The sequence below is a fragment of the Grus americana genome, chromosome 2 (assembly GCF_028858705.1).
Source record: "Grus americana isolate bGruAme1 chromosome 2, bGruAme1.mat, whole genome shotgun sequence".
Lineage (NCBI taxonomy): Eukaryota > Metazoa > Chordata > Aves > Gruiformes > Gruidae > Grus > Grus americana.
Genome location: NC_072853.1, coordinates 130,660,942 through 130,687,287, shown reverse-complemented (window position 1 = coordinate 130,687,287; position 26,346 = coordinate 130,660,942). Strand labels below are relative to the sequence as shown.

The 26,346-nt window shown below is 36.2% G+C and overlaps 1 protein-coding gene across 7 annotated transcripts in view; it reads right to left on the bottom strand.

Moving 5' to 3' along the window:
* The window catches only part of ANKRD28 (ankyrin repeat domain 28), a 123,920-nt gene that overhangs the window by 15,675 nt on the left and 81,899 nt on the right, over nucleotides 1–26,346 (bottom strand). For all 7 annotated transcript variants that reach the window (XM_054816903.1, XM_054816906.1, XM_054816908.1 and 4 more), the window contains 12 exons: nucleotides 21,874–22,016; nucleotides 20,254–20,466; nucleotides 14,132–14,210; nucleotides 13,562–13,676; nucleotides 13,057–13,139; nucleotides 10,517–10,580; nucleotides 9,144–9,212; nucleotides 7,443–7,583; nucleotides 3,187–3,298; nucleotides 2,517–2,543; nucleotides 1,508–1,582; nucleotides 85–286 (listed from right to left, as the gene is read on the bottom strand). In XM_054816903.1, coding sequence (XP_054672878.1) covers nucleotides 85–286; nucleotides 1,508–1,582; nucleotides 2,517–2,543; nucleotides 3,187–3,298; nucleotides 7,443–7,583; nucleotides 9,144–9,212; nucleotides 10,517–10,580; nucleotides 13,057–13,139; nucleotides 13,562–13,676; nucleotides 14,132–14,210; nucleotides 20,254–20,466; nucleotides 21,874–22,016 — 1,323 coding nt within the window. The remainder of the gene's footprint in view (nucleotides 1–84; nucleotides 287–1,507; nucleotides 1,583–2,516; nucleotides 2,544–3,186; nucleotides 3,299–7,442; nucleotides 7,584–9,143; nucleotides 9,213–10,516; nucleotides 10,581–13,056; nucleotides 13,140–13,561; nucleotides 13,677–14,131; nucleotides 14,211–20,253; nucleotides 20,467–21,873; nucleotides 22,017–26,346) is intronic.

The window sequence follows — 26,346 nt, the reverse complement described above, 5'->3', positions numbered from 1 at the left end:
ATTTCTTAGAACATAAATGATAGAGACTTCTAAACACAAAGACAATCCACTTCAAAAGCCAAAATTTTAGAGGTTAGCACGTACCTGCAGCATGTATTGGGGTCCTCTTTACAACGTAATCTTTCACCAAGATTGATGCTCCCTGATTAATGAGCACATCTACACATTCCACGTGTCCCTTAAAGGCAGCAAGATCCAATGGTGTCCTGCCGTTATTATTCCTCACATCAAGGTCCAGCAGTGACTGTACCAGCACCTCCAGCGCTTGATGGTGGCCATGATAGGCCTACAAGAATAAGAAAATTCTTCAGTTTTCCTATCCTTTGCATTTTTCCCTTTCTTTCCCAGGATTACATAAATGACACTATGAGGATAGTATTTTTATTTTAACATGTGGAAGAACTACTGACGCAGCATGTAAATAGTTACAATATCTATGACTGATTTGAAAAAAAAAAAAAAAACCCACCCCACAATTTCAGCAAGAAGGTTGCTGGGGTTTTTCCATTTTATCCTTTCAGTCAGTAACTGAAAATACTTTTAGAAAATGGTATGTCTCCAATTTGTATTTTAAAGCAATGAAAAATGCAGTGTTCGTGTTATAGTTACATCACCCTCAGATTATTTCAAATTAGGAACATACGCACAAGTCAGTAAAATTTGTAAGCAAAAAGAATACAGTACAAATAGCTACAGTTAACATAACTGGTAAAATAGTAGAGACTTAGGGGATGAAACAGTTAAGAGATCAGAATGAATATACAAGGATAAAAAAATAGCATAAAGAATACTCTCTAGATATGTGCCAAGACAGAGTGTCAAAGTAATGAAAATAAACATCTACAACTATGGTTTTATAATTTCCATAATAAATTTTAAATGTATACTCATGGATACAGAACCTCAGCCCCCAGACAAAACTTATTTCCAGGAACAGTCTCTTCTAACTGCTGTCATTTACCAGTATTGAAGATTACTTTTTACTTTGGCCATGTATATACATGTACTGCAGGAGACTTAGGCTATCTTCAGAGAGTACATTGTGGTTTTTCAATTGCTAGAAGTCCAGTGAAAAGATGAAAGCTACACGTTGAGCTGGTTACTCTGTATTTTGAGTATATTTGCATAGACAGTTTCATCAGGTCCTTTCCTACACTACTCTTTGTGCAAATCTTTCTTAAAGTATTAAGATCAAACATTTCTTGTACTAAACAATGATGACGATAAAAAAAATCGTCATTACTTATAGAACAAGTCTTCTAAGAGTCTATTAGTATAAATTGTAACATAAATCTTAATTAGAAGATTCCAAATGAAAGCTGTTCCATGAAGCAAGTCTCAAGTGAAATGCAAAAATTGCCCTGTATAGCTCATTCGGGAATATTATGTACCTATTTCTGTGTTTCATTTGTTGTTGCTGACCTATTTAAAAAAAAAAATCCAGAATGAATAAACCTATATGTTTGCACTTAGATGAGCTATCATTACTAAAGAATGAAATACTTACAGCTAAATGCAGTGGACTTATAGGTGCTCTGTTGTCCGAATCATTCAGCATGTCAGTACCTGATGTTTCCATTAGCTTAGCAGAAAGAGAAAGTCAGAGTGAGTTCAAAAAGCCCTCACCTTTAAAAACATTCAGCAATCACTGCTACAGTTTCCAGGATACACAGATTGAATAATAAAGGAAGAATAATAGAGGATTACAATTTCCTTAGGAATTCTAGATCCTCTTCAACCTTTTAAAGAGTTTGAATTGCAATTACTGGAAAGCCTACCCCCCGATTCATCTCCCAAGCACAGTTGTTTACTTTTGCATCACAATGCAATAATTAAACCAGAAACGAATCTAAAATTATTATTTTTCCTGAAGCAGTCATATGAAATAATATAGACGAAATGCATACAAAGGCAAGACAAGGACAGGTGAGAACAGCTGTAGTAGGAAAAACCCCAACAAACAACAAGTAGGCATTTAGATTAGGTGAAAAGTCAGCAAGAAAACCATATGAAAAGCCAGAAGGCAGGACTGATTTCTCAGAACAGAAAAGCATTTCCCAAAGAGAAGAAATGGACCCTCCCCCGCAGAAAGGCACAAATGTTATAAAACAGGATTAAAATATCTATGTGTATACATTTCTATTCATTACTTTCAGATGTGTTCTAAAGTTTTAATTCTGGGTCTTTTTCAAGATCGTATTTAATTTAGTACACTAGTAGTATTAAAACATTCAAAGTTTTTTTAAGAACACCAAATACATTCAGATCACTAAGTTCAGATCATACTTTTATAACATGGTCATATGAATGTTTAAATAAAAAAAAGACTTAAGAATAATTTTCTATTTTACAATTTGGAATTGCAAAGAAATCTAAATTGCAATTGAAATTAAATAATACATCTATGCATTGAAGAAATGGTTGAATAAGTCTAAAAATAAGCAGTATTTTTAAAATTACATGCTCCCTTTTGCTGTACAGTAGTACTATAACAGTGAGAAATAATACACACTTACAACATCTAGAGGCGTTTCGCTTGCAATCTGCAATTAAAAACATTCAGAATTCATGTTAGAATACATCTGGATATAAAAGTATAATTTGTATAAAAATAACTAAGTTGTATAACACAGAGAAGGTAAAATTAGCATATCAAATAACATAGACATTTTGCAAAGGGATTAATAAAAAACTACCTGAGGCTTTATTATCTAAAATTCTATTATGTGGCTGTTAGTTACTGTAACTATGTGAAGTATTTTAAAAGGCACCCTTACTTTACGGGTTTTCCCTACATTTTAATTTGTTCCTTCAGATGACATTTGTGAATATTTTAACACTTCTCAGTGGGATTACTTGTGGTTATTTTATTTCAGCCATCAGGAAAAAATGTAGCAGTGTATTTTTAAGTTCAGAAACAAAACAAAACTAATATCCCACATCCTCAACCAGTTCTCTCTTCATCTCAGAATGTATTATCTTTTCAAGTCAGTATCTACCACCTTAGCTCCTCACCTTGCCCCTATTTTAAGGGTACCAAGTGCTTAAATATTTATCCTCACAGGGGCTGAAAACCACTATTGACCTAGCTTACAGATGAAGGACCAAGGTAGAGGAATCCCCTGGCCTCTGCATTACACTCTAAGAGCAGCTGTTACAGCTTTCATCTATGATACGTTTTCTTACCAATTCAAGACATAAGCGATGACCATAAGCAGCTGAATAATGAACTGCATTGTATCCTTGTTTGTCTCGGATCCCCGGATTGGCATCGTTTCTTAGCAAGTATTCCAGGCACCTATTTAAATTGACATACGCAACCATATATCTAAATGTTGAATTTCAACTTTACGCTGAGTGATAAATTGTTCCAATTCATTTGGAAAATAGAATACAGAACACAGGAACACTGATTTAATGTACAATATTGGCTAGGACTAGAGAACACCTAACTCATTACACCAAGTGTTAAGGTCAATCACAAAGCTTCCAAAATTTGAAAGAATCCTTCGCTGCAGACGTCCTGCATCCTCTGAATTGCCTGACTTGGTTAAAACTAGTATTTCATGGCTGTTTTCCTCCTAGCTAATACAATTGCAGTTACCTTTGTTAATATAAATGATTACTATTTTTGTAGGTTTTTCTGTATCAGTACATTCTTCTGTACTTAATACAGAAGGAAGAGAACCAATAGCTGAGTTCCTCATGGTATGTATACAAGAGGCACACGCACATACACTTCCACTACCAGACACTAATGTATTGATTTATTTATATAGTAAGCAGACTTAGTTGTTGGCATACTTATATCCTACCATTCCTTACTTTCATTACGCAAAGTTATAAGGTAGAACATGATCGGCAGTTTCAACCACAGACACTCAGCCAGGAGGGTGAAAAATAAGGCATTACAGTCAGCGCCCTCTCCCTATTTTTCTGTTTTAAGAAACTCCATGCATGCACACTAAATGATTCCAAGCAATAACCCTAGTTATTCATAATTTTATGTTGTCTATCATTTCAGCAACATTTTGCAAAGTCACTCTCATGACCTTGAACTTGCCGGTGAAGACATTTGTTTTTCTGAAGCGTACAACAGGCCACTATCCCTTCTTCTCTCCGGGATTATGAAATGTTTCTCCTTTATCAGTTAAATAAAATGCATGTGAAGCCAAAAAGTATGTTATCTTGTCAAATCCAGCTTGGAATCTTTCTTCCTTAGCACAGTTTATCTAGAGGTCTCATAGATTACCATTAGCAGTAGTGACAGGCCGGTTGGATACACTGACAATATGAGGGGTTTAGTTCCCATTTATCTCATGGGAAATTGTTTGATAGGTAGTTGTATGATAGAGCTATGCTGTGATATCATGTGAAAAACTTGCAGTAGGGTATGGCAGGTTTAGATTTGAGAGGCAGGAATCCTAAACATGACCTCTGATCAATGCTGTTAAGAGTAGAAATTTGATGATTCAAAACCCTGGAGAACATTCAAGCCTTGGAGAAAGAGGCAGAAATCCTACAAAAGCAGCCACCTCCTGAGGGAAGACAGCATGACCCTGCAACATCAGAACTCTTTGGAAGTTCTTTCAAGGAAGGGCCTGGAGTCAGCAGATGGAACTGTGCAAGTTCATCAGCTGAACAAGATCCAGAACCAGCTGTGATGAAATGGAAGCACATTTCAACATGAGTAAGACAGCTGGATTGGGTCAAGGGCCTGATAGCCACATGTGCAAAACCAGCTATTTCCTGAAGATCTGACCTTTGCTCTTCCATCCTAGACAAAGGTTGAAAGTAAGAAACCAGGTGAGTGAAGATGAAAGGGGCAAGAAGCTGCAGGAAACACTAGGGACAAGGAAGTGTCTAATTACAAAGTACTCTGTCTCATTACAAAGCTGAGAAGAACAAGAGTGTTACCAAGGTGCACACTCATCATTTTATGTCCAGGATAAAGAAGAAAAAATAGGTAGGTAAAGAGGTAAAAATTCTCCATTTTTAAATAATAATATATGTAACACGATATGTAACTAACTTTACAACAAGTTCAACATATCTAATAAAAAGCTACCTGTATAGCATATCTATGTTTCTAACCAACTAATTCAGGTTTTATTTGCCCAGTAAACAGAGGCCTGGATTTCATTAACGGCAACCATGCTTGCATGCTTTTATTTGAGTTGAAAGAGGATGAGACTTCTGAGAATTCCTCGACAAGTCACTTTGTCCCATCGAGTGAGAATTACTGCCTCTACATTTTAGTTGTCCAATCATCTAACTTTGTTAATTTTAATCAATGATTTTGTATTAACATTCATGGCTCATTAGTAAACATCACTGGCCCTGGCTATCTAAATTTCTATACTTGTGTACTTTCTATATTTTGTGGGCTCACAAAACCCACAATACACTAACTACACTGCAGGAAGCAAAGTCTATAAAAAAAATCTTTGAGTATCCAGTCTTTCCCATGCAAACCAGGCAATTATTTTTGCTGTTTCTTCTCATCCCAGAAAGAGATTAACTTTGCATCTTTCGCATACTTAACTGCCCTCAACAGGCCTCTTTAAAAGGAGAATAATCAAACTTTCTGAAGGCCCAGATAAGTTAAAATTATTTATGGATGTACTGTCTATTTAATAATTCTAACATAGCAAGAGCATGGTTTTTTCTCCCCTAAGATGCTGCTTAGTTGATCTCATTCTGCAATCATATTTCTCCCTCTGATCTTTTCAAAATGAGGCTTAGTGGTATTTGTTCCAGATCAGAATCATTTGTTAAAGATATAAAAGAAACATTTCCAAACAGGAACAAACAGGAAAATAATTTTCAACAAAAACATCCTTGTCCCTAAAATCTGTCTTTAAAGATGTCTGAAGAAAGACCATAAAAACGCACATAAATATCTTTAGAATGTCTATATAGATCATTTCCTGACATTTTTTTTCCGGGCTTTATATTCCAAGTCAGTAATCATTCTGTAGCTTCATTCCTATTTTGAATATGAGCTGAGCAGTACTGGTTTTCCAGCTGTTACTAATCATCTTGCTGCATTAATATAAAAAGCTTCTCCTTAGGCCATTCTGCTTTGCAGCCTGTCTTCCAGAGAGCCAACTGTTAATCAGAAGGGCAATATCGCATGGGTTCCAGAGACGATTCTTTGAGTTATCTCCCAAAGCTCTGCAGTATTGCCATCATCATTCCTGCTCCTGCCTTTTATAAGACAGATGGCAAAACGATGTCATCTAAGAACCATTACAGTTTGGAGGTTTTCAGAGCAACTGTGAAGCTAAAATTAATCCTAGCTCAACTTGTAAGAGGGCAATTAAAGTAAAATTATCTCAGCAAACTCCAGCAGGAATCGAAAGTATATCTAAAAAGCAGCAGACAATCTTGTTTTGAAATTTGGCTTTACATAAAAAAAGGCATGCAGTTTAAATATTAAACGGCCATGAAAGTATTCTTTATTTATCCTTCAAAATCCTATCTGGAAATTATATGCCACCTTGTTCCTACCGCTACCTCACCTTTTAAAAAGGTGCTGTATTAAAACAAGATGATACTGCACTAAGCAGAACTTCTCCAGTGAAGGTGTCACTGTATGCATTTGAAGTGCGATGCTGCACACCAGCTTGTTTTGACCTGTGTACATGCAAGTGGTACTCTTTGCAAGTCTCCTCAATATATACAGTGTCTGGAACTTAAGGAACCTCATCAATTTTGTGCTATCTATATAAGCATTGAAGTCATTAATAACTACATGAAATGTAAACATTAGTTACAAAAGAAACACACGCAAGAGACATTTATGGATTTATGAAAGTTTCTGGATGCATTTCATTAATAAAAGCGTAACTACTTCACAAAATTTTACACTAACAAGAGATAGAGTTGTAATGCCAAACAAGAACAGTTTAATCAAACATCAAATGGATAAAGCATCTTATATTTAAACGTCGAGTTCATTTCTATCCTGATGTAGGCCTACGGTAACTCACAGTCTAGTTTTACAGTATATTTCTGTCTAACTACACAGATTTTTTGGGCAAAATCATGAACCCTCCATAAAACACACCATCCTTCATCAGAATTTGATTTTAAAGCAAAATGACCCTACTGCTCCCAATTGTCATAACAATCCCCACAAATGATGTTTACTCAACCACTACCCAGCATGTGGGATTTAAAAATCTATTCCCAATGAATTGCAGAATTAGGACATCTGCATTGTAGGGCATAACCAAAAAATTGCAATACATTTTACTGTTGTTCATTTTTCTCAGAAATACTTGTTAGATAAAATATTTTATATACAATGAACAGCCCACTGTCAAGTTTAATCTTTAAAAAAATGCATTTGGCAACTCTGAAGGCAGAACATACACGAAATTCACAGCTCAAATATTTCTAAGGAGAAAGGCTTTAGTACAAAGCATGCCACTTACTTTCCATCTGTGTCTGATGCAGCTGCGTAGTGCAGAGGTGTACAACCCCTCTCATCAAGGTCATTCACACTAGCTCCAGACCCCACAAGGGCAAACAGGCACTGATAATTACAATTGGCAGCAGCATAATGGAGTGGAGTTCTTTAGTACACATTTAAATAAAAAGTACAATGGTAAATAACAGCAAAATAATATTAGAGACAGAAAAAGCAAAATAAAATGAAACTTCAATCCTTCTTATGTTTTTTTTAACAAGTATTTATGATGAAGACTGTATCATTACAATATTAAAAAACAGCGCCATTTAATAATGCAGAAGATTATCTAGGGGATCTATTTGCCAGCCAAAATATGCACAAACTTTGTCTTAAGGAAAGCTTTATATGAATTTTCTTGCGCAAATATATAGAGGAAAATCAAGTTTACATTAGAAATATTATTTTTAGTTAAGTAATTTCAAGCCACATGGAAAAACACGGACAAATTTAAGAACTGCATAACAACTAAACAAGGTAAAAAGAAAATTCCAACAATTAACAAGTAGATGTTTCCAACAAACAGATCTGAATTTTGCCTGAGACAAGCATTATTTATTTTTAACTATACTAACATACCAAAGGTATTGTTAAAGAAAACTTTTAAAAATATACCTTATCTTCTTATAACAAAACCATGAAATATTAGTACCGATGTATAATCTCAGAGGAAAATTATTCCAGCTTCAAATACATAAACAATTCTCTAAATAAACCAGTTTGGATAAAATTTCAGAAGATGACACAGAATTCCAGTTTCTATTTTTTAAAAGAGATTGCTACTATAAATATCTCAATTTTGAGGAGACAGTCAGGCAATTTAAAGCATCCTACCTCTTCCCTCTCCTCTAAAATTGCTTTTTCCAATTTTGAACTACTTGAATTTTTTCCCTCTCTCGTTATTTTCTATATGACATGCACGTTCAAAAAAAGAAAAACCCCAAACCAAACCTTGGAGAAAAAAAACAAAACAAAACACCTTTCAATGACACAAGTCGTGATAGATACTTATTTCTTTCTCAGGAAAGAATGGAAGTGGAATTTAAAGCAAAATGTAACTTTGGATCCATAACATTCTCCTCAAGTCTTACTCCTGCTGTTCTCATCCTGGAAAATCTTATTTTCCATGATGTGTGTGAGATTTTACACTCATCATGCTGATCATGCCATCTAAACCGAAATCATCCTATACTAAAAATAGAAATGTGATTCCAAGACAGTTCAAAGCATGAATAAGGAAAGAGAATGGGATGGATACAATGAAAGGAAAACAGTGAAGCAGTTATAATAAAATAAAGGATTTTTTGATAAAAAAAGCTTAGAAATAACAACAGATTTATAGGTTTGACTAACACCTTATTTGGCAAACATCGCTAATGTCCTTGGACCAGGGCAATTTAAACTCATTAGATTCATGGCACATAAAATTACAGCTGAACATGGAACTCAGTCTTTAAAAACAAGGCTAAGCACCTACTTAGCAAAACACAATAAACAAAATATGTTTGTAACTTTTGATAACATATGCTGAAGCACAGCTTCTTAGAGACATTGTATCTTAAAAAACCATTTAAGCTGTAACACACAGACTTGCCCACATAGCAATATGCTACTTCCATAATACTTGTAACGGCCCTTTACAATATACAAGTCTAGGATGTCTTACCTCCCAAATCTGTCCTTTTTGTTGAAGTCTGCACCAGTATTTAGCAGCAGATTTAGGCACTCCAAATTCCTATTAAATTAATGCAATGTTACTTGTGATTGCAGATTTTATTTCCTTAATATTGGCCTCTGCAAATATCTGAACTGCTACACATATACATCTCATACTTGGTTTTCAATGGAACTGATCAATCACATGAAAATTTTGATAAATATGTTTTTGTATGTAAAATAGATGTCATAATTGCAGGACCAAATCAAGAAATAATATAAATGATTTCAAGTTTATATACAGAAATTGTATTGATATCAAATGGCATGCATAAAGCACATAAACATTAACCTAATTTAATAGAAACTTCAGTTCTTTAAAGCAAACAAACAATAACACCTGCATGCCACATGCTTTTTGCTACCAGAATTCCAGCACAGAGGCAAGTTTTTAATGTGTACTTTTATAAGGCCAAATATAAGTTGCAACAGAAATATTTTACTTTTTAGTGTAATTCAATACAATATGATCATCATAACAGATGTGCAATACTGCTTATTGTTTAAACACTATCTTAGTAACTTTCCTAAACTGGAGATGAATGAGGGAATGTGTCACAAATTATGTGTTTTTATATGAAAAGATAGCATTTTAACCTTAATCATTTGCAACATGGATTTGGATTCTTTTGACTTAGAATGATTACTTAACAGTATTACTTAAACAACATTGAAACAGAAAAATGAAAATATCAGTATCATGGAGTTCTTTTGTCCCACAAAGTGTATCATGAAATTTATTACCCAATTCTTCCAGGCAATTTTGAGTAGCTGCTATAGAAAACCTACAATACAATAACAATAATCAATATGGATCATAACTCAAGTGATGAGCAAGTAGTTCTGACTACTTCATCCACCTAAACTCTGGAATTTAATTATGGTTTTTAATTTAGTTAGATTGATCTTTTGTTTATGGATTTGGTAAAAACATATTTCCCAAAGTTGCTGTTCTCCACCTCATGTCCTACAGTGATCTTAGCTGGGCATGCCATCTTTGAATGCTGTAAATTCTAAAAATTGTATCATCATCCATGGAAATCTAGAATAAAATTCAGTTCATCCCCAAGCATAAACCTAAGGTAAGGCTGATGATACTTGGACACTGTACTCCAATAATTACTTACTGAGCTGAATATTTAATTTATTTTTATTGTTTGAGATACAATCCATCTTGAAATTATTTTCATGTTTATATAAATTCCAAAGGGAGAGGGCAGGAAAAGCGCAAAGAGGAAATAATAATAATAAAAAAAGAACAGGAATGATCAGCAATTGAAAAAAGAACACTACATATGAAAGCATGAATGCTTTTTTACATACCCTCCAGCTGCAGCTGCATGAAGACAAGTCCTGCCAAAGTCATCTGGTGTGTCAATGTCAAAACCTACAAATCAAGTATTTTGTAAAATCATTATGTAACACCACCTTTCACAAAACTGCTCTCATCTACAAGATGAGAGAGAAATGCTTGCTAAGCAAATTTAATAGCTATTTGCAAAAAAGCACTTAAGCACTGAAAATTCACTTCATTTGAAACACATCCTTGCTAGTCGTAATATTTTGAAAAACAGGCATTCAAGTAAAACTGAAAGGGATAAGGTAAAAGATAATTAGCTGCACTGATGCAAGAGGCTATATTCTTTCTTATCCTACTTGCCTGCTAATATTTCTGTGCAATCTAATATTGAATATAAATACATGAAGGTAATAGGAAAATTTAAGAATATGCTAGAATTTATCGGTGTTATGCAGATTTTTTTTTTTTTTAAAATAAAGGGGGGATGTCAGCATTACTAAATCCAGAAGCTACTTAAATTTCATCCTTCAGTTTAGCTCTTTAGTGCCAGAGAGAGAACTTTGTTAAGCTGGAGCAAAGGCTGTAAATAGCAATTACTTACAGAGGAGCCCTTTAGAGAACATTGTAGTTTTCTCTTCCCAAAAAGGTGTGAATTATGGAACTTCAAATTTCAGATCACAAATGTTAACTGTGCAACTCCATATCTAACCATATTATTTTGACATGAAGATTGCTATTTAAATCAGGTTTCAAAGCTACTTTTTTGTTTGAGAAAACTACTATATTCTCCTAAGAATCCTGCTTATTCATTAAATCTCCAGTTTTGGTACTTTTGCCTGGGAACGCAATTTTTTTTTCCTTCTCCTTTTTAAGAATTGTTCAACAACGATAAACGCTGAACAACACAGGATGTGTTATTCAAGAGTACTACTATTCAAGACTGTTTTCCTACACCACATCGTCCAATACATAGGTTTTATGTGTGCCACTATGTTCTCCTCCCATTTCAATCGGCACTGATATACAGGAAACATTTTAAGATAGTTAACCAATCTGATTTGAGAAGTAGTCTTCGATGCCTTTTCACATCCCTAGGTTGCTTGCCTAATGCCACTAACTACTTAAATGTCATTCAGTACTGGGACAAAGCAGATTGATGATTTCTTTTTTTTTTTTTAAGGTCTGAACATGAATATTACTGAATTTAAGAGATTCTTAATTTACATAAATGAGACTCTTCCTCACAAAAACAAAAAGGGCACATAGTCTGCAGATACCAATCCCCACACCAAAAGCATGTACTAATAAGCTGTTAGCAGTATCTAGTCCTTCCAGTCTGAAGGCTGAACATACTCTTTAAAGTCCTTATCTGCTCCAGGCTAGATTTACATCCAAGTTTGCTCAACTGGTGTAAAAGTCACAGACACCACTTGCAAGTTTTCTGCGGGTATTCCTTTGCCGTACTGAATCTCCAGTAAGGGTACAGCCAGCACAGCACCATGTGCAGAAAGGAGAAAGAGCCGGAGTATTCCTCATTTTGAACACATCCAATTGAAATATAGTTAACTACAGGACAGTTCTTTCCTTGCAAGCTTGTCCATGACAGGACAGTGAAATAAAAAGCCTTACTGGTGGTAGTTTTTACACTCCTTTAGTTCTTCTCCCAGGCTTCCCTGGCAGGCAATATAAAGACAACAAGGGAAGTAATAACCTTACAGCCCTCCCCAACTTAGAGGAGGAATCAAACAAGGAAAGCAAAGCACAGTTCAGGTTGCATTCAATTAACAGTAAACCACCAATGCAACAGTTTCTTAATGTAGCAGTCCAGAGTCTTCAGAGCTATTAAATTGTCCTCATAGGACAAGGGGTAATGGGTTTAAGCTGAAGGAGGGTCGATTGAGATTAGATGTTAGAAAGAAATTCTTCACTGTGAGGGTGGTGAGGCACTGGCACAGGTTGCCCAGAGAAGTTGTGGATGCCCCATCCCTAGAAGTGTTTAAGACCAGGTTGGATGAGGCTTTGGGCAACGTGGTCTAGTGGAGGGTGTCCCTGCCTGCAGCAGGGGGGTTGGAACTAGATGATCTTTGAGGTCCCTTCCAACCCAAACCATTCTATGATTCTATGATTAGGTGCCCACCATAGGAACAGATAGGAATAGACTGATCTGTACTAAGCTGAAGACAACACAGAAGAGAAATGGAGGATGCTTGATGAAGTCATTTAAGAGAACATTAGTCTTTCCCCTTGAAGTTGCATTATGGTCTGAACCAGTCATCCCACCTCTACAGCCGACTTAAAACGCACAAACACAACATTTAAAAAGTTATAGACACATTATTTCAATTTGGATGTTTGTTTGTTTTTTTTTTTTAAATACTTCTACAGAAGTTTGCATTTACTTTAACTATCGACTGTCCATTAAAAAAACAAGCACTGACCCCAGGCTACTAGTAAACTATGAAGATTTTTATGTATTACTAAATTAAGACTTAATTAAAAGCTATTCTATGGAAAAACAACATCAAGTACAAAGTAGCCCTAAGATTTTTAAAGAGTATCCTACCTGATGAGAGGAGTTTTCTGCAGCAGTCTGAAAATCCACTTAATGCTGCCAAATGGAGAGGAAACATCCCATGTATACCCCGCCTAAGATACACCATAATCAGGTCTCACAGTTTCATTACAATTAAAATAAACAAACATGATTGTGTGCCAAAGTGCATGAACATGGTGGGTTCAGCAAGCTACCTAATTAGAATACTGAGCCTTAGGAAAACTTCACATATTAAACACTTTCTTACAAGTTAGCAGGATGCATTAATTCAGTGCAACAGCATATTAAAGCTTTTGGAGCTTTCACTTCAAATACATTAGAAGAAAATATAATTCTTTTTGTACAAATTGCAATGTACTGTGTAGATACTTAAAAGCACAGTACAGGATAACACACAAAGTATTTCCTATTTCAAGCTGAAGACAATATTAAAAAAATCATACTAGTCTTGTTAACCTAATAAATACATTTCTAAATTCTGTCAGCTTATATTCATGTCAGTAAAGTTACCTACTTTGCAGTGTCAGCACCACTCGTAATCAGAGTGTTGATTAATAGCTCATGGCCGTATCTAGCTGCTATGTGCAAAGGAGTATTTCCATTCTTATCTTCACAGTCTATTTCAGCTCCTATAATAAAAAGTAATTACTAAGTAAGAATATACACAGGCATATAGATACTTTTGTTAGAAAAATAGCACTGATGATAATTTAGGCAACATCGATAATTGTCCATGAATGACTACTTTGGATTTAAAATCTATATACCTTACAGCGGTATTTAGCATTAATAATAAGCAAAATAGAGAGAAGCATTTAATTATGTAACGGTATGGGACAAACTTTCTGCAACCTGCGTTATGGAAGAGAGATTAAAATATTTGCCCGCATTCTGAAAAATAAAGAGTTCTTTAATGTAACTTATGAAGCTTTGTAAGCAGATATGCCAGACTCCACCATTAACTGAATTACTACTGGAGATTGGATATGAAAAAAATGTCAGTACACTGTTATCAATACAAGAGGAGGAAAATATTCATAATACTAGAAAGCTGATGACAAAACTACTCCCTCTGCCTTTTTACCATTTTGAATGATGGTTTGAGATCTTGAAAATCTACCATGGATTGCTGTCATGTGCAAAGGTGTTTTCCCATCTTTACTCTGGAAAAGAAAAAAAAACAAAACAACAAACCAGTGTTTACTTATGGCCAGTAATAGTAATCTACCAGAACTGAGGAAAAAAAAAAAAACCCACAAAAAAAGAAAAAGGACATTCTTTTACTTTCTTTTCTACCCTCTACTCCCTCCTTTAAATTGTTTCTATGCAATTCTGCAAGACAGATGCTGGCAGTGACAAGTCAGCATGACATGGCAAGCTTTTCAAAAGAGCTGCTCTTAATCACTCTTCCAGGTGTGGGTGACAACTCAGTGCTGCCCACTCACTCACAGTTACGCCTTTAGGATAATCACTCTCAAGAGGACGATGACAGCACACAACTTTAGCAACAAGCCAACGTCCAACTCTTCCCCTGCCCAAGTCTGAAACAAAACAATGCTTCTTTAAATTGTTTGTTTCTTGAAAGAAAATAGCTGTATTTACTATAGAGGTTTACACTTTATATTAGAAGACAACACATTAAATGCTCATGTGTTTCATGGAAACTTCTGTAAAGCAATATTTGTAAGCAATTTGTCATAAACCACAAGTAATCGTAGGGTAGAACTATTCAACCGTAATACATACTATGCATTTGACATACATATCAAATGCGCACTTAGTCGTTCACCCAGTAAAGATGTCCTTCAAGTAGGCCAACAGTAATGCATAAGGAAGTTTCAATTTTTAACAGCACAATCTCAAGGCACTTACAAAACCAGTTTTTTCTGTTATTATTGGTTTAGGATGATTTTCCCCCCCTGCACTTTATCATAGGTAATGGGAAAGCCTTACTGCAGAAAAAGTTCCTACAAATGCACACAAAGAATTGCAAACATGACACTCACAGAAAATAAGAGACGCACATGCATACCACATCTTTAAATTTTAAACATTGCCTTTGAAGAGTATGAAATGTTCACAAAAAACAAAGTTAAAGACAAAGACAATAGGAGGAACATACGATATGAACATATGTATTGAAATATCATGAATTGCTGTCATGTGCAAAAGTATCTTCCCATCTTTACTCTTACTTTGGAACCAAATGGCAAAGCTTCTATGGATGTGTTACTGAAAGTCTGCTGGAGACCCTTTCAGACAGAGTTGGATGTGGAATTTTTAGTTGTGTCACTGCACTGAGCAGCAAACACCACCTAAAACAACAATTACAGGAAACATTGTCTTCTCAGACCTAGATTGAAAGAAATAAAACACTTGATAGTGACAGCCAAGCTACATCCAGATGTTTCATCTAGCAGATTTCTTTGACTGTAAATAATCCAAGACACATCCACATATCCATAGCAGACACAAAGAAACACAGAAAATGGTGTTGAAATCCACTTGAGGAATTGGACAATCAGTTTTAGTTCTGTCATTGGAGGCTTTAAGAAAAGGTCAAATAAACACATCATAAGTGCCATCTTCCCCACGCAAACTCTATGCTCTGATTTTCTTACAAAGAGAATTTTCTTCTGAGGTCTACATTTCATCTTTCTCCTCATGGTTTAGTTCTAATCTCTTTATCCAACCATTAATTTTCTCTGTGTCCAATTAGTTTCCTCCTTTAAAACAACTCTTACACATCTGGTGTCTATTTCCCTCACTCTTCTCATTCTTTAAGCTAACGAATCAATTAAAGAAAACTGATCATATAAAATAAGCTTAGTTGGAAGTGAGTGACCAAAAGCTGCTTTGGTAACTAACATCCTAAACTTTAAAGGGGAAACTGAGAAAGTAAGGAAATGAATTTAAGGGCTCATGCATAAAGAAGGCTGCAATCTCACTGGCTCAGATACGCTACTATCTCAAAGGAAGGCTAATGAAGAGTAAGAAGATGAAGCAGAAAAAAGTAGATCCAAGTCTCACTGAGCACATTAATAAAATACCTTATAAGGCCATAAGCATAACCTAAGGTGACAGTATTAGAAACTAAGGAGCACAGCGGTCAAGTGAGAACCCTCAGAAGACAACTTGACTAAGATCTTGGAAATGACAGCAAAATAAGCTACAAGTTGTAAATGACAAACCACAGTACAATCAATAATGGATTTTTAGATTTACTCTGCTCAAATTTACTTAAGAAATGCATGTAATATGCATCCCTAAGACAATGGATTTGACTATCCACAGTGCCTCTTCTCCAGTCTAACAGTCTCAGGTTCCTTTGCAACCCAGGAATAACACAACTGTCAACATGCAAACACAGAACAGGTATAAAATTAAATGAAGGTGATAATTTCCATGTTGAAGCTGAACTCCTAGGTATAGGACTGCATTCAGAATTCCCTTCTTAGACATTGCCACTAGGGAAGCATATACAGAATCAGAACCAGTAGACAAATTCCTTAAGTAATGAAACTGCAAGGCTCTATTTATTGAGGAAAGTATTTGTAACACTGTTTCCTGAGTTGCCAGGAGGGTGGACTGCATAAACAAGGAGGTATCTTCAAAACTTTTGCTTCTATTGCCTTTTTTTATGCCTTTGAGGTCTTCTATCCAAATATTAACTACAGCTGTCAGATTTTATGAGATCAGATAGGATCAGAGCACATGATAGAATAGCTATGGGCTAATCACGACTTTTGTCTTTACTGAAACTCAATTAAATGTGGTAATAGGAAAGAAATCACCCAAATCTCTATCACTAGAGAAAACATATCCACAAAATACTTAAGATCATAGGAAATTTGCTAAAAGCAGTAATTGCTATTAGACAGTAATAATTAACACACAGCACAAGGTGTTCTATCAAGTGATTACTCAGATATTAACTGTACTCAGATTACTGAGCTTTACTAAGGGTCAGGGGAAATGCGGGTCTATCATGCCACAGCATTCCTCCAAGAGAAATCTCCCCTTAGCAACAATTCTTACGTTTTAGTATCACCAATAGGAAGTAAAATATTTTTTCTATTTAGGCCATTGAATTTTCCAGTAGTAAAGGGGCCTATAAAACAATTAATACTGTCCTATTACGTACTCATTTCAATGTGTTCTTCCATGCATGGAAATCCTGAATAGTGAGGGGAGAGTACTGTAATAATGAGCAATACTTAACAGGATTCACTGTTCTACAGTATTATATGGACACTGACAAGGCTACAAAAACAAGTATGAAATTATGTCCTCCACCTACAGAGGTGATAAAAAGTGTATTTATTAGAGTTTTAAAATTTCTGCAGTTCCATTATCTTCTGCTACATATTCCCTTCCTGAGATGAGGCCAACATCCACAGATACGCACAAGCACTTACCCTCCATCTGCCATCAAGAAAAGAGGGTTTCCTTTTTGCTTTCCCCACTAGGTCATCCACAGCAGAAAGTGCTCTAATAGTACTGTCTACTTGCCCCTAGATTACCATCCATACCTAATCCATTACCTCTAAAAACACAGAAACGGTTGCACATGGGAGCAATCTACTGAATCAGATTACAGAAGCAATAAAATTACAATGAAAAATAAATCTTAGGACAATTCTAAGAACTACTTTGAACTTCAGGCTCAGTATTTGGAAACTGAACAGGCTTGGTTTCAATAAATACTTAGTAAGAATGCTCTAAAAGCATCCCATTTTAACTCTACAAATTATTCTTAGCTACACAACATAATCTAATTCAATTTCCCTTTGCTATTTTTTAGAGATTGTTATTCTGATTAAATCCAAGATTTATCCTTACAGGCCTTTCCAGGGAAGCAAAAGCTGACTTGGAAATGATTTTCTTTTGCCTCAGTTCTTGCACTTTTCAGCAGTGCAAGTGGTAACTTTTCATATAAAAGTAAGGCTGTTCCCACCTTCAGGTGCAAATTCACAGGCCGAATTCAGTCACACTGGTATAAATCCACAAAAATGCTATTAACGGAATTACAATGGAAACACATGTTGGTGTGGAAACAGGGGATAAATTCTGTTTCCAAGCCATAATTGCTTGAAATCCCTACATGACCCTACTTGCTTCATTTTGCACTTAACAGTTTTGACACTTATTAAATCAACACATTTTAATTACAGCCAACCTATAGCTAAAGCTACTAACCCTTTCCACTGTAAAGACATTTTCTTCAATAACCAAATCTTTATTAAGCTCTTAGGCTTCAGCCGAAATTCTCAGCTCTCTGATACGCTTCAGGCTGTGTTTCCCAGCCCCATCCCTATCTCATGTTTCAGAAAAAATTATTCTGTTATCTCAGAGTAAGCTCAAGAAAAAAACCTGGGGTTGCCCAGAAAATCTTCTAAGGATTTTTTTTTTTTTTAAAATTACAGAAACCATAAAATCTATATTTTGGATTCCGTAACTAAAAATTGAAGGGCAGGCAGGCAAAAATACCTCTCTCTGATATTCATGCAGCTTTTGTCACCTCCAAACAAAAGTTCACCCACATTATACACTTCAAAGAATTCAGGAACTTTGCCAGCCAGTTTGAAGATATTAGCCATTCTTTGCACAATTTCTGAGGTTACTTAGTATCATAACTGACTAAATATAGTCAGTATCTACAGTGATAATACATAAAACAAAGACTTGTATCTTAAGCTCAAACATAAAGATTCTAGTAATCTTTAAAAGTGTTTAATTAACAAAATGTTGGAAGCTTTTAATTTTCATTCCTAACCTACAATTAAGGTGTATTTGAAAACAAATAGCAAAAAATAAAAGCCCAATGCTTGCTGCACATCTTTCCAAATGAACCCCCCCACACACTTCTTTCTTCTACATCAGAAATATGCACAAAGTCATGAACCCTTGCAACCCAGCACATAGGGAAACAGTAATTCTTTGCTTGGTAAGATTTATCTTTCTCTTTTGTGCTTATTTGTGTAAGGAACATATGTACATAATCATTATTATATTTAGCATTGTGGGATTATTGTCATGACAGAATACACATTATTAAGAAATGCTGTTTCCAGAATGTAGGACAGAACTCAGGCCTGTAAGGCTAAACCCTCAGCCTTAAAAGGAAGCAGAGGGGAGACCTTATCACTCTCTACAACTACCTGAAAGGAGGTTGTAGCCAGCTGGGTGTTGGTCTCTTCTCCCAAGTAACAAGGACAAGAGGAAACGGCCTCAAGTTGTGCCACGGGAGATTTAGATTGGACATTAGGAAAAAAATTTTCACCAAAAGGGTTGTCAAGCCCTGGAACAGGCTGTCCAGGGAAGTGGTTGAGTCACCATCCCTGGAGGTATTTAAAACACATGGAGATGTGGGGCTTAGCCGTGGTTTAGTGGTGGACTTGGCAGTGCTAAGTTAATGGTTGGACTTCATGATCTTAAAGGTCCTTTCCAATCTAAATGATTCTACGATTCTATATCCAGTATGGAATATTATGCAGAGCAGAAAGCTGGCAATGAAAATAAATGGACTGTGACCTGTGTATTTTAGGACAAGCTGGCTTATTCCCTAAGGAATATTCTGCAGCCAAAGACTTGTGACCAAGTAGAGATGTAAAAAACATGCAGACTCTGCTCACAAAGTTTTTATGGAGTAATTAAAACCCCAGCTGTTTAAGACTTTCCAATGGCCTAATCTGCTTACCTTTGTATTTTTAATACACCCTTCACAACTCTCCCCTGTTCATTAGATTTTAGGACCTTTCATTATCAGCTCTTCAGCTGCTCCAGCCTGTTCATACACATTTATCTAAAATATCTTTGACTTCTTTTATGCTGCTTGCTTATAAGAAAAACACTTTCTTTTACATTTTTCCCTATGATTTGCGCTTACTCATATGGATAGACTAGGGAAGACAAATTATATGGACTTCTAATGTGTAAACGTAATCAAGACTGACCAGGCAGTACTGTCATCTTTCTTCTTTACCCTTTTGGGCTATTTACTACCTCCCATTGAGGTTTTCAGATTCAGATCAAGTTCCTTGAAGCAACATACTGTCTCATTTTTCCTATGGTACTTTTCACAGAAGTACTCCATCGATTAGTGGAAACTTCTAAACACTACCGTAACAAAGATTTTGAAAAATTACCTCTGATAAAGATGTACTGCATCTTTAAGAGTGAATAGATGGCTTTGGATTCACCTACCTTCATATTTACATCTGCTCCATTACAGACCAAAAGCTCTAGACACAATGCTCCATGTGTTGATGCAGCAGCAAAGTGCAAAGGTGTAAACCCCTTCTCATTCATTTGATTTACATTAGCACCGCAATCTATGAGTTCATTCACTACAACATCTTGCCCGTTGTAGCAAGCTACATGGAGAGGAGTATTTCCATAGGCATTTGGTTCGTTCATCTATCAGAGAAAAAAAACCCCAAGATTAGTTAGTAGGCAAAACCCTGTATTACTGTAATTATCACAAAGAAATATTTCATGTCATGAGACAACTTCTTCATTACATTTTGGAACTCTACAAAACCAGAAATTAAAAGCAAGTTCTGGAGATAGTACTTTGATCGAAAACTGTGTACTGGGGCAGAGTACTATTGCTTTACAAGTGAGCCGACCTCCTCCAATTGTCTGCACACCAGTTTCCTGTATGCAGTATGCATCTCAACAGAACACACATATGGAAAAAATATCAACAGTGGCAATTTGCACTGACACAACAGACTAAGCACAGCATGGACATCTATCATTGCTCAGCAGCATTTGTGGGTTTCCGTTAAAAACAGAGGTCAAAGGGACTGAGCGTCCCCAGAATAAGTTTTAGGCATTTAAATTTGTAACTCCTAGATGCAGCATGTGTATGTTCATGCAGACAGATTTTTCAATTATATTGAGGACCTGCAGGATCTGAGTATAACAGGAATTTAGTTATGAACTAAAAACTTCTAAAATGCAATCGCATACACTTCCACTAATGAATTATAAGAGGTGCCACTGTTTAGGTATCCAAGCTAGAAAACATCAAACGATCTCTAAACCAAACAAGACTCTGAAGTATGCTGTTGTTCCCTGCCCCCCCGCCCCCCCCTTCTTCGGGGGTGGGGTGGGTGGGGCATGGTGGGGGGTGTTGATGGGTGAGGAGTATAGAAATAGAATTTGTTGTTGTGCACAAGACGATACTGAATTCTGATCTACTTCTCCAGATAGAACTCTGGCAGCATTCCCCAGCCTTGCAAGACTAAAATATGATGCACACTGTAGATTTCTTACACAGTTTCACAGTTATTAAGACACTTCCTACACGCAGGTATCGTACAGCCTTTTATTTTGCATTTCAATATTAATAAAGTCTTCCTTCTGTAGTATTGAAGCTTCTCACAATTTTTGATAATTCCCAAAACTTATGTGGTGCAAAAGTCAGTAACATCTATATTTTACAAAGTAATGAAGCAAAAGAGTTTGATTTCCTGCAGCTCAAAAAGGATGTGTGTGGCAAAGCTAGGAAATGGAATTCCTATTTCCTGAGTTCCAGTCCAATGAATTAAGAGTAAGAAATACCAAATGAACAAAAAACCTACTAAATACAAATTTATTTCCAAATAATTCTACAAAATCTGCAAGGCTCTTAAGTTACCTGGAGGAATAAGGTTTTATAACAACAACAACAAAAAAAGAGTATGTGAATTAAAGCCTTTGGAAAGACTATTTTCACTATATCATAACCCGCCCCTAAATAAACAGTGGGCTACAATACTAACAAGAGCATTCCGAACAACAAAACCATATGTTTCACTTTGTTTTATTCTTCCTTACATCAACTCCAAGGTCTAGAAGATATTTGACTACACTGATCATCCCACTAGATGCTGCAGCATGTAAGGGTGTATATGATTTCTTGTCTTTGCATGTCACTTCAGCTCCATGGGCCACAAGTAATTTCACAACTTCAATATGACCTAAACGAATAAAGACAAAAAGAATGGAGCTGCATTTTATATTAACCAGCACAAGTTTACAAACTTAATAACTGTACAATTGTTGTAACATGAACAAGGCGTTATTCATTTGGGCCTAATCTGGAAAATAAAGAATTGTTCTTGTATTCTATCATGAACTATTTAAAAAAAAAAAAAAATCTCCAGCAGGGAGTATTCCACATCATACCCCCTCCAATATTCATAGTATTTTAGTGCAAAAATAATCTTGTATATTAAAAAAAATCTTGTCTTCTGCTTACACAGAAAGCTTTTTTTTGGTAAGATTTGAGACTTAGAGGTGACATAACTTTGTAATTATTAAACACTGCAAATTTCTGTTCACAACTTGAGACAGAATGTTACTGTCAGTCTTTCACCTTCACCTAAACCACAAACATGCATGTTAAGATTTCTAAGGCCTTCAACGCAAACTTCGAAAAACATTACACAAACATGAAAAGAAAAAATATTCTATTTTTAAACAAAAATATATTCCCCCCCCCCAGTCCAACTTCTTTTACTTGCAAAGCCTTTAAAATGTTGACCTAAATCATACAGGATTTAGGAAAGCTCTATTTTCAAAACTGACTCACGCCTTTGGGGAACCATAGCGTTTTGAAAGCATTAACTATTCCCTGGGGGGGAGAGTAAGAGTCGAGTAGGGTGGTGGGGAAGGGATGACCTGTGGGACATTCCAGGTACGAAGGCGGAAAAGGGGAGAGAGGTTGGGGAGCCCACCCCACGGTTGCGGGCAGCAGCTCTTACTGCCATGCCAGCTTTGTGGCTGGGCCAGGGGCCCCAACACCGCACCGGTGCCGCAAAGGGCAATCCAGCTTCCCCCTGCGGTGTGCCTGCATGCTCCCCCACGTGCCGGCACACAGTTCTGACACTGCACGCTAAGAGAAAAGCTATGAAAATGAGGTAACCAAAAAATCTGTCATTCTTGCTCAGTTGTTAATTTAACTGCCAAACAAGTCAATCACTGAAAACATATGGATAATCACGACAAAGTCTGCAGAATAAAAGGAGCCCACTTCAGGTAAATAAACCAAGAAATATTTAGTACTTTACCCTGAGTACAGACAGATGCGGGATTCTTTATTTCACCTTTCAAGCGACACCCTTACCTTAGTTAAACAAGGAGTGGGGGCACACTGAATACTTATGCTTAGCCAGTCAGACACGTAAGTAAAAAGTATCAAATCCAGCCTTCAGTTGAACTGCTTCACAAAAAACGGTCTTTGCTTTTTCAATGACTAAGAGAATGTGCAAAAGTTTGAACAGGAAGTGTCTACCCAAAGGAATACAGCCAAAGCTGTTTCGATAAACATTCAGTCACCACAATACGTATTTTATGCTGCATGCCCAAGAACATACGAAAGGACCCTTCACCTAGCTATACCAATCAGAAACAGTTGAGCAGTGCAACGTGAAGTGCTGCTATATTTCACTTCTCAATTACTTCAGTATTGCAGGAAAGAAGAGAAAAAGAAATGTAAACATGATACTCATCTTCTGACCCAAATATAACGGGGACAAGAATGAATACAAGCCCTACATGAGAGACAGAAGCACAGACGATATTGAGAGCAGTGAAAGGAAGGGAGACACTGAAGAGTGGCAGAAAAGCTTTACAGAGAAGGAAAAAACAAAGCAAAACAAAAAATCCCTGACCTGCACTTGAAAACGCAAGCAGCAATCGCAATCAGTGGAAGACACTCAAACAGAAGAGCAAGGCACCTGAAGTGGGAAGCGCTGAGGAGACATCCTGATACACTAATGAGGGCGACGCTAACGTGCAGGAATGAAAGTCCATTTTAGTCGCAGCGTTGCAGCTGGACAGCAATGGAGCCGGGTGAAAAGCAGGAAGGAAGGGAAACAATGGATATAACCCTAGAAAGTTATTTATAGTATTGTGATGAAAAGCTTAACCTTTTTTTTTATTATTCTATGGTCAGTTTTATATGGTGGAAAAGCTTTAAGGCTTTCTTCAAACAATGGGAGCAGTGTAAAATGGCTCTAAATTGCAAGAGAGCACGTCACAGGGTTTTTTTTTTCCTTGTTTGAAGTATTTGAAAAGGTTTTTTTCTACTCTATTGTCTGTAAGGCTATTTAGGATAATTGACATCAGATAAATTACATTTTTCCCACCTAGACTCCGTTCACTAAGAGAGTTTCCTGTTAATAGCCTAACAAATAGTGCTCACTAAAGTTGGAATAAATGTAGCTTAACTGAAAAACAAAAGACTTGGGTTTGGTTTTTTTTTCCATCTGGGTGAGCACAAGCCAGAAAACATGTCTGTCCTCTCTCTCACTGATGCCTGTCAGATCTCTGCCACCTCGTGCACAAGTTTCATTCAACAAAATTTTGCAAATAAACACGTTGAGTAAGGTGATTGGACAGCCTGTTTCAGAAAATGTTTTGCATATGTAAGTAGATTGCAAAATAGTAATAAACATTATTGCAAAGAACATTGGCTCGATAACGACGACTGTTCTTCCAATGTCTCAGTTTAACTGCTATCAGTAGTGCAGCATCACAAAGTGTCAAACTAAGTTAGAGCATTAGTGCTGTGACTATCACAATTTAATGGTATATTCAAGTCTTTTCTTCTGAAGACAGCCCAACAGGGTCCTGTTCTTTTTTAGCATTTCATATAGATTTCACAGCCTTATTTTACACTGCTATCAAGTTATTTCAGACCTGTACTGCCAGGGAAATAAGACCAATGTGAAATTGGTCTGAAACTGAGTTCTGCAAAGAAAATAGTTGATTCTGCTTTTGTGCAAATCCAGGACTTGTGAGAAGATCACTTCTGGAACTGTTGAGATCTTACAAACAAGCCCAATTTTGTAAATGTGTGGTTTTGCATTTGTAAAGACCAGCGTTCTCAGTCCTTGGAACAACTCATTATCTACCCCCAAACCTCAGGGTAATGTTTTTGGTGACCACATTTAAATAGGTACTGCCTGGCACGCTACTGCTCTTTTGTTTTGTTGGAAAGTGTATTTCCACTATTAAGTTACTGCTTCCATTTGCTCTTTCATGGCAAGACTGGGAAAGAGTGCTTGGATAAATGCAACTCCTCCAAATCAGTTACGTAAGATACTCAATGCCACTACTTTTTGAATCACAGATGAGAAATGTGTTTAATTAGCAACCTTAAGTCTGGTTTTAAGAACCACCCCCTCACGCATAGACATTGCAAAGCATTATGTCTATTTATAAGTAATTGTCTAATTTATAATAATGGACATTAATACTAACTACATATTGAGGGGCATTTTGACTAAGATGAGACCTCCAAGGCAGAGTTACCCTAGACTTGAGATGTCAACATAATGAGTCCATGTCATTTCCTAGTTTATGCGTGTTTTCTTTTTGGTTTGATGTCAGAAACAGTAAAATTAGGTTTTTTACCTCAGGGAAGGGGCAATATAGAAATTACTCTCCTTAAACATTAACTTAATTTTTTGTCAAAAATACAAGGCACTCCTCTCTAGATGGCAGTTCAAGGTTTCACCGAGATAGTCTTTCCAAGAGGTATTTCTCTCTCATAACTTGAACAAAATTGTTCCCATCTTCAGATCACCTCTGAAAAAAAGCTGCTGTAAAGAATAGGATCACGTTCTTTTCCTGACTGTTCTCCTTAAGTTTCATAAGATGGTATCTTAGGCATACAGGTATGTATTTTCTAGAGAACTTAACATCAAAACATAACTGGAACAACAAATCACATGTATAATCTGGTCGTAGTTCCCTGTTTCATTTTCAAAGGAATTCCCAGGCATGCAGATTCATAAAATGCTGATACTACTGCTTTTATTCTTCTCCCTTGGCTGGATAAAATTATGAAGCAATACGCTAAAATACTGAATGACTATCAAAACCATGGAATCATCTCAACTGGCTTCTTCCTGAAATTAATCCTGAAACTTAGTTGTTCGCTGCTCACAATACAACACATATTGCACATGTTCAAGGGCAGTTTTAAGGCATTTTCTGGAAGTTAAGAGAGGTGTTATGCTTTCTGACTCCTGAACAGGTACAATCAGCAGTTGCATGTGAATTACTTAAAGTGATCAGCCAGAACTAAGAAGTCTTTGTCAGTATCAGCTCAGAACTCTTAATCTGCATTTTCTATGATTCACCTTCCAATGGTTTATATTGCTATTTTAAATGAAGCTTGAGATACAAAGCTCTACTATTTATTACAGCTATGCTGAAGAAAACAATTCCTATCACTTAATAAAATGAAAGTCTGATAAACGGCAATGAAGTACATTACTCTGACAGTACTGCCACCGC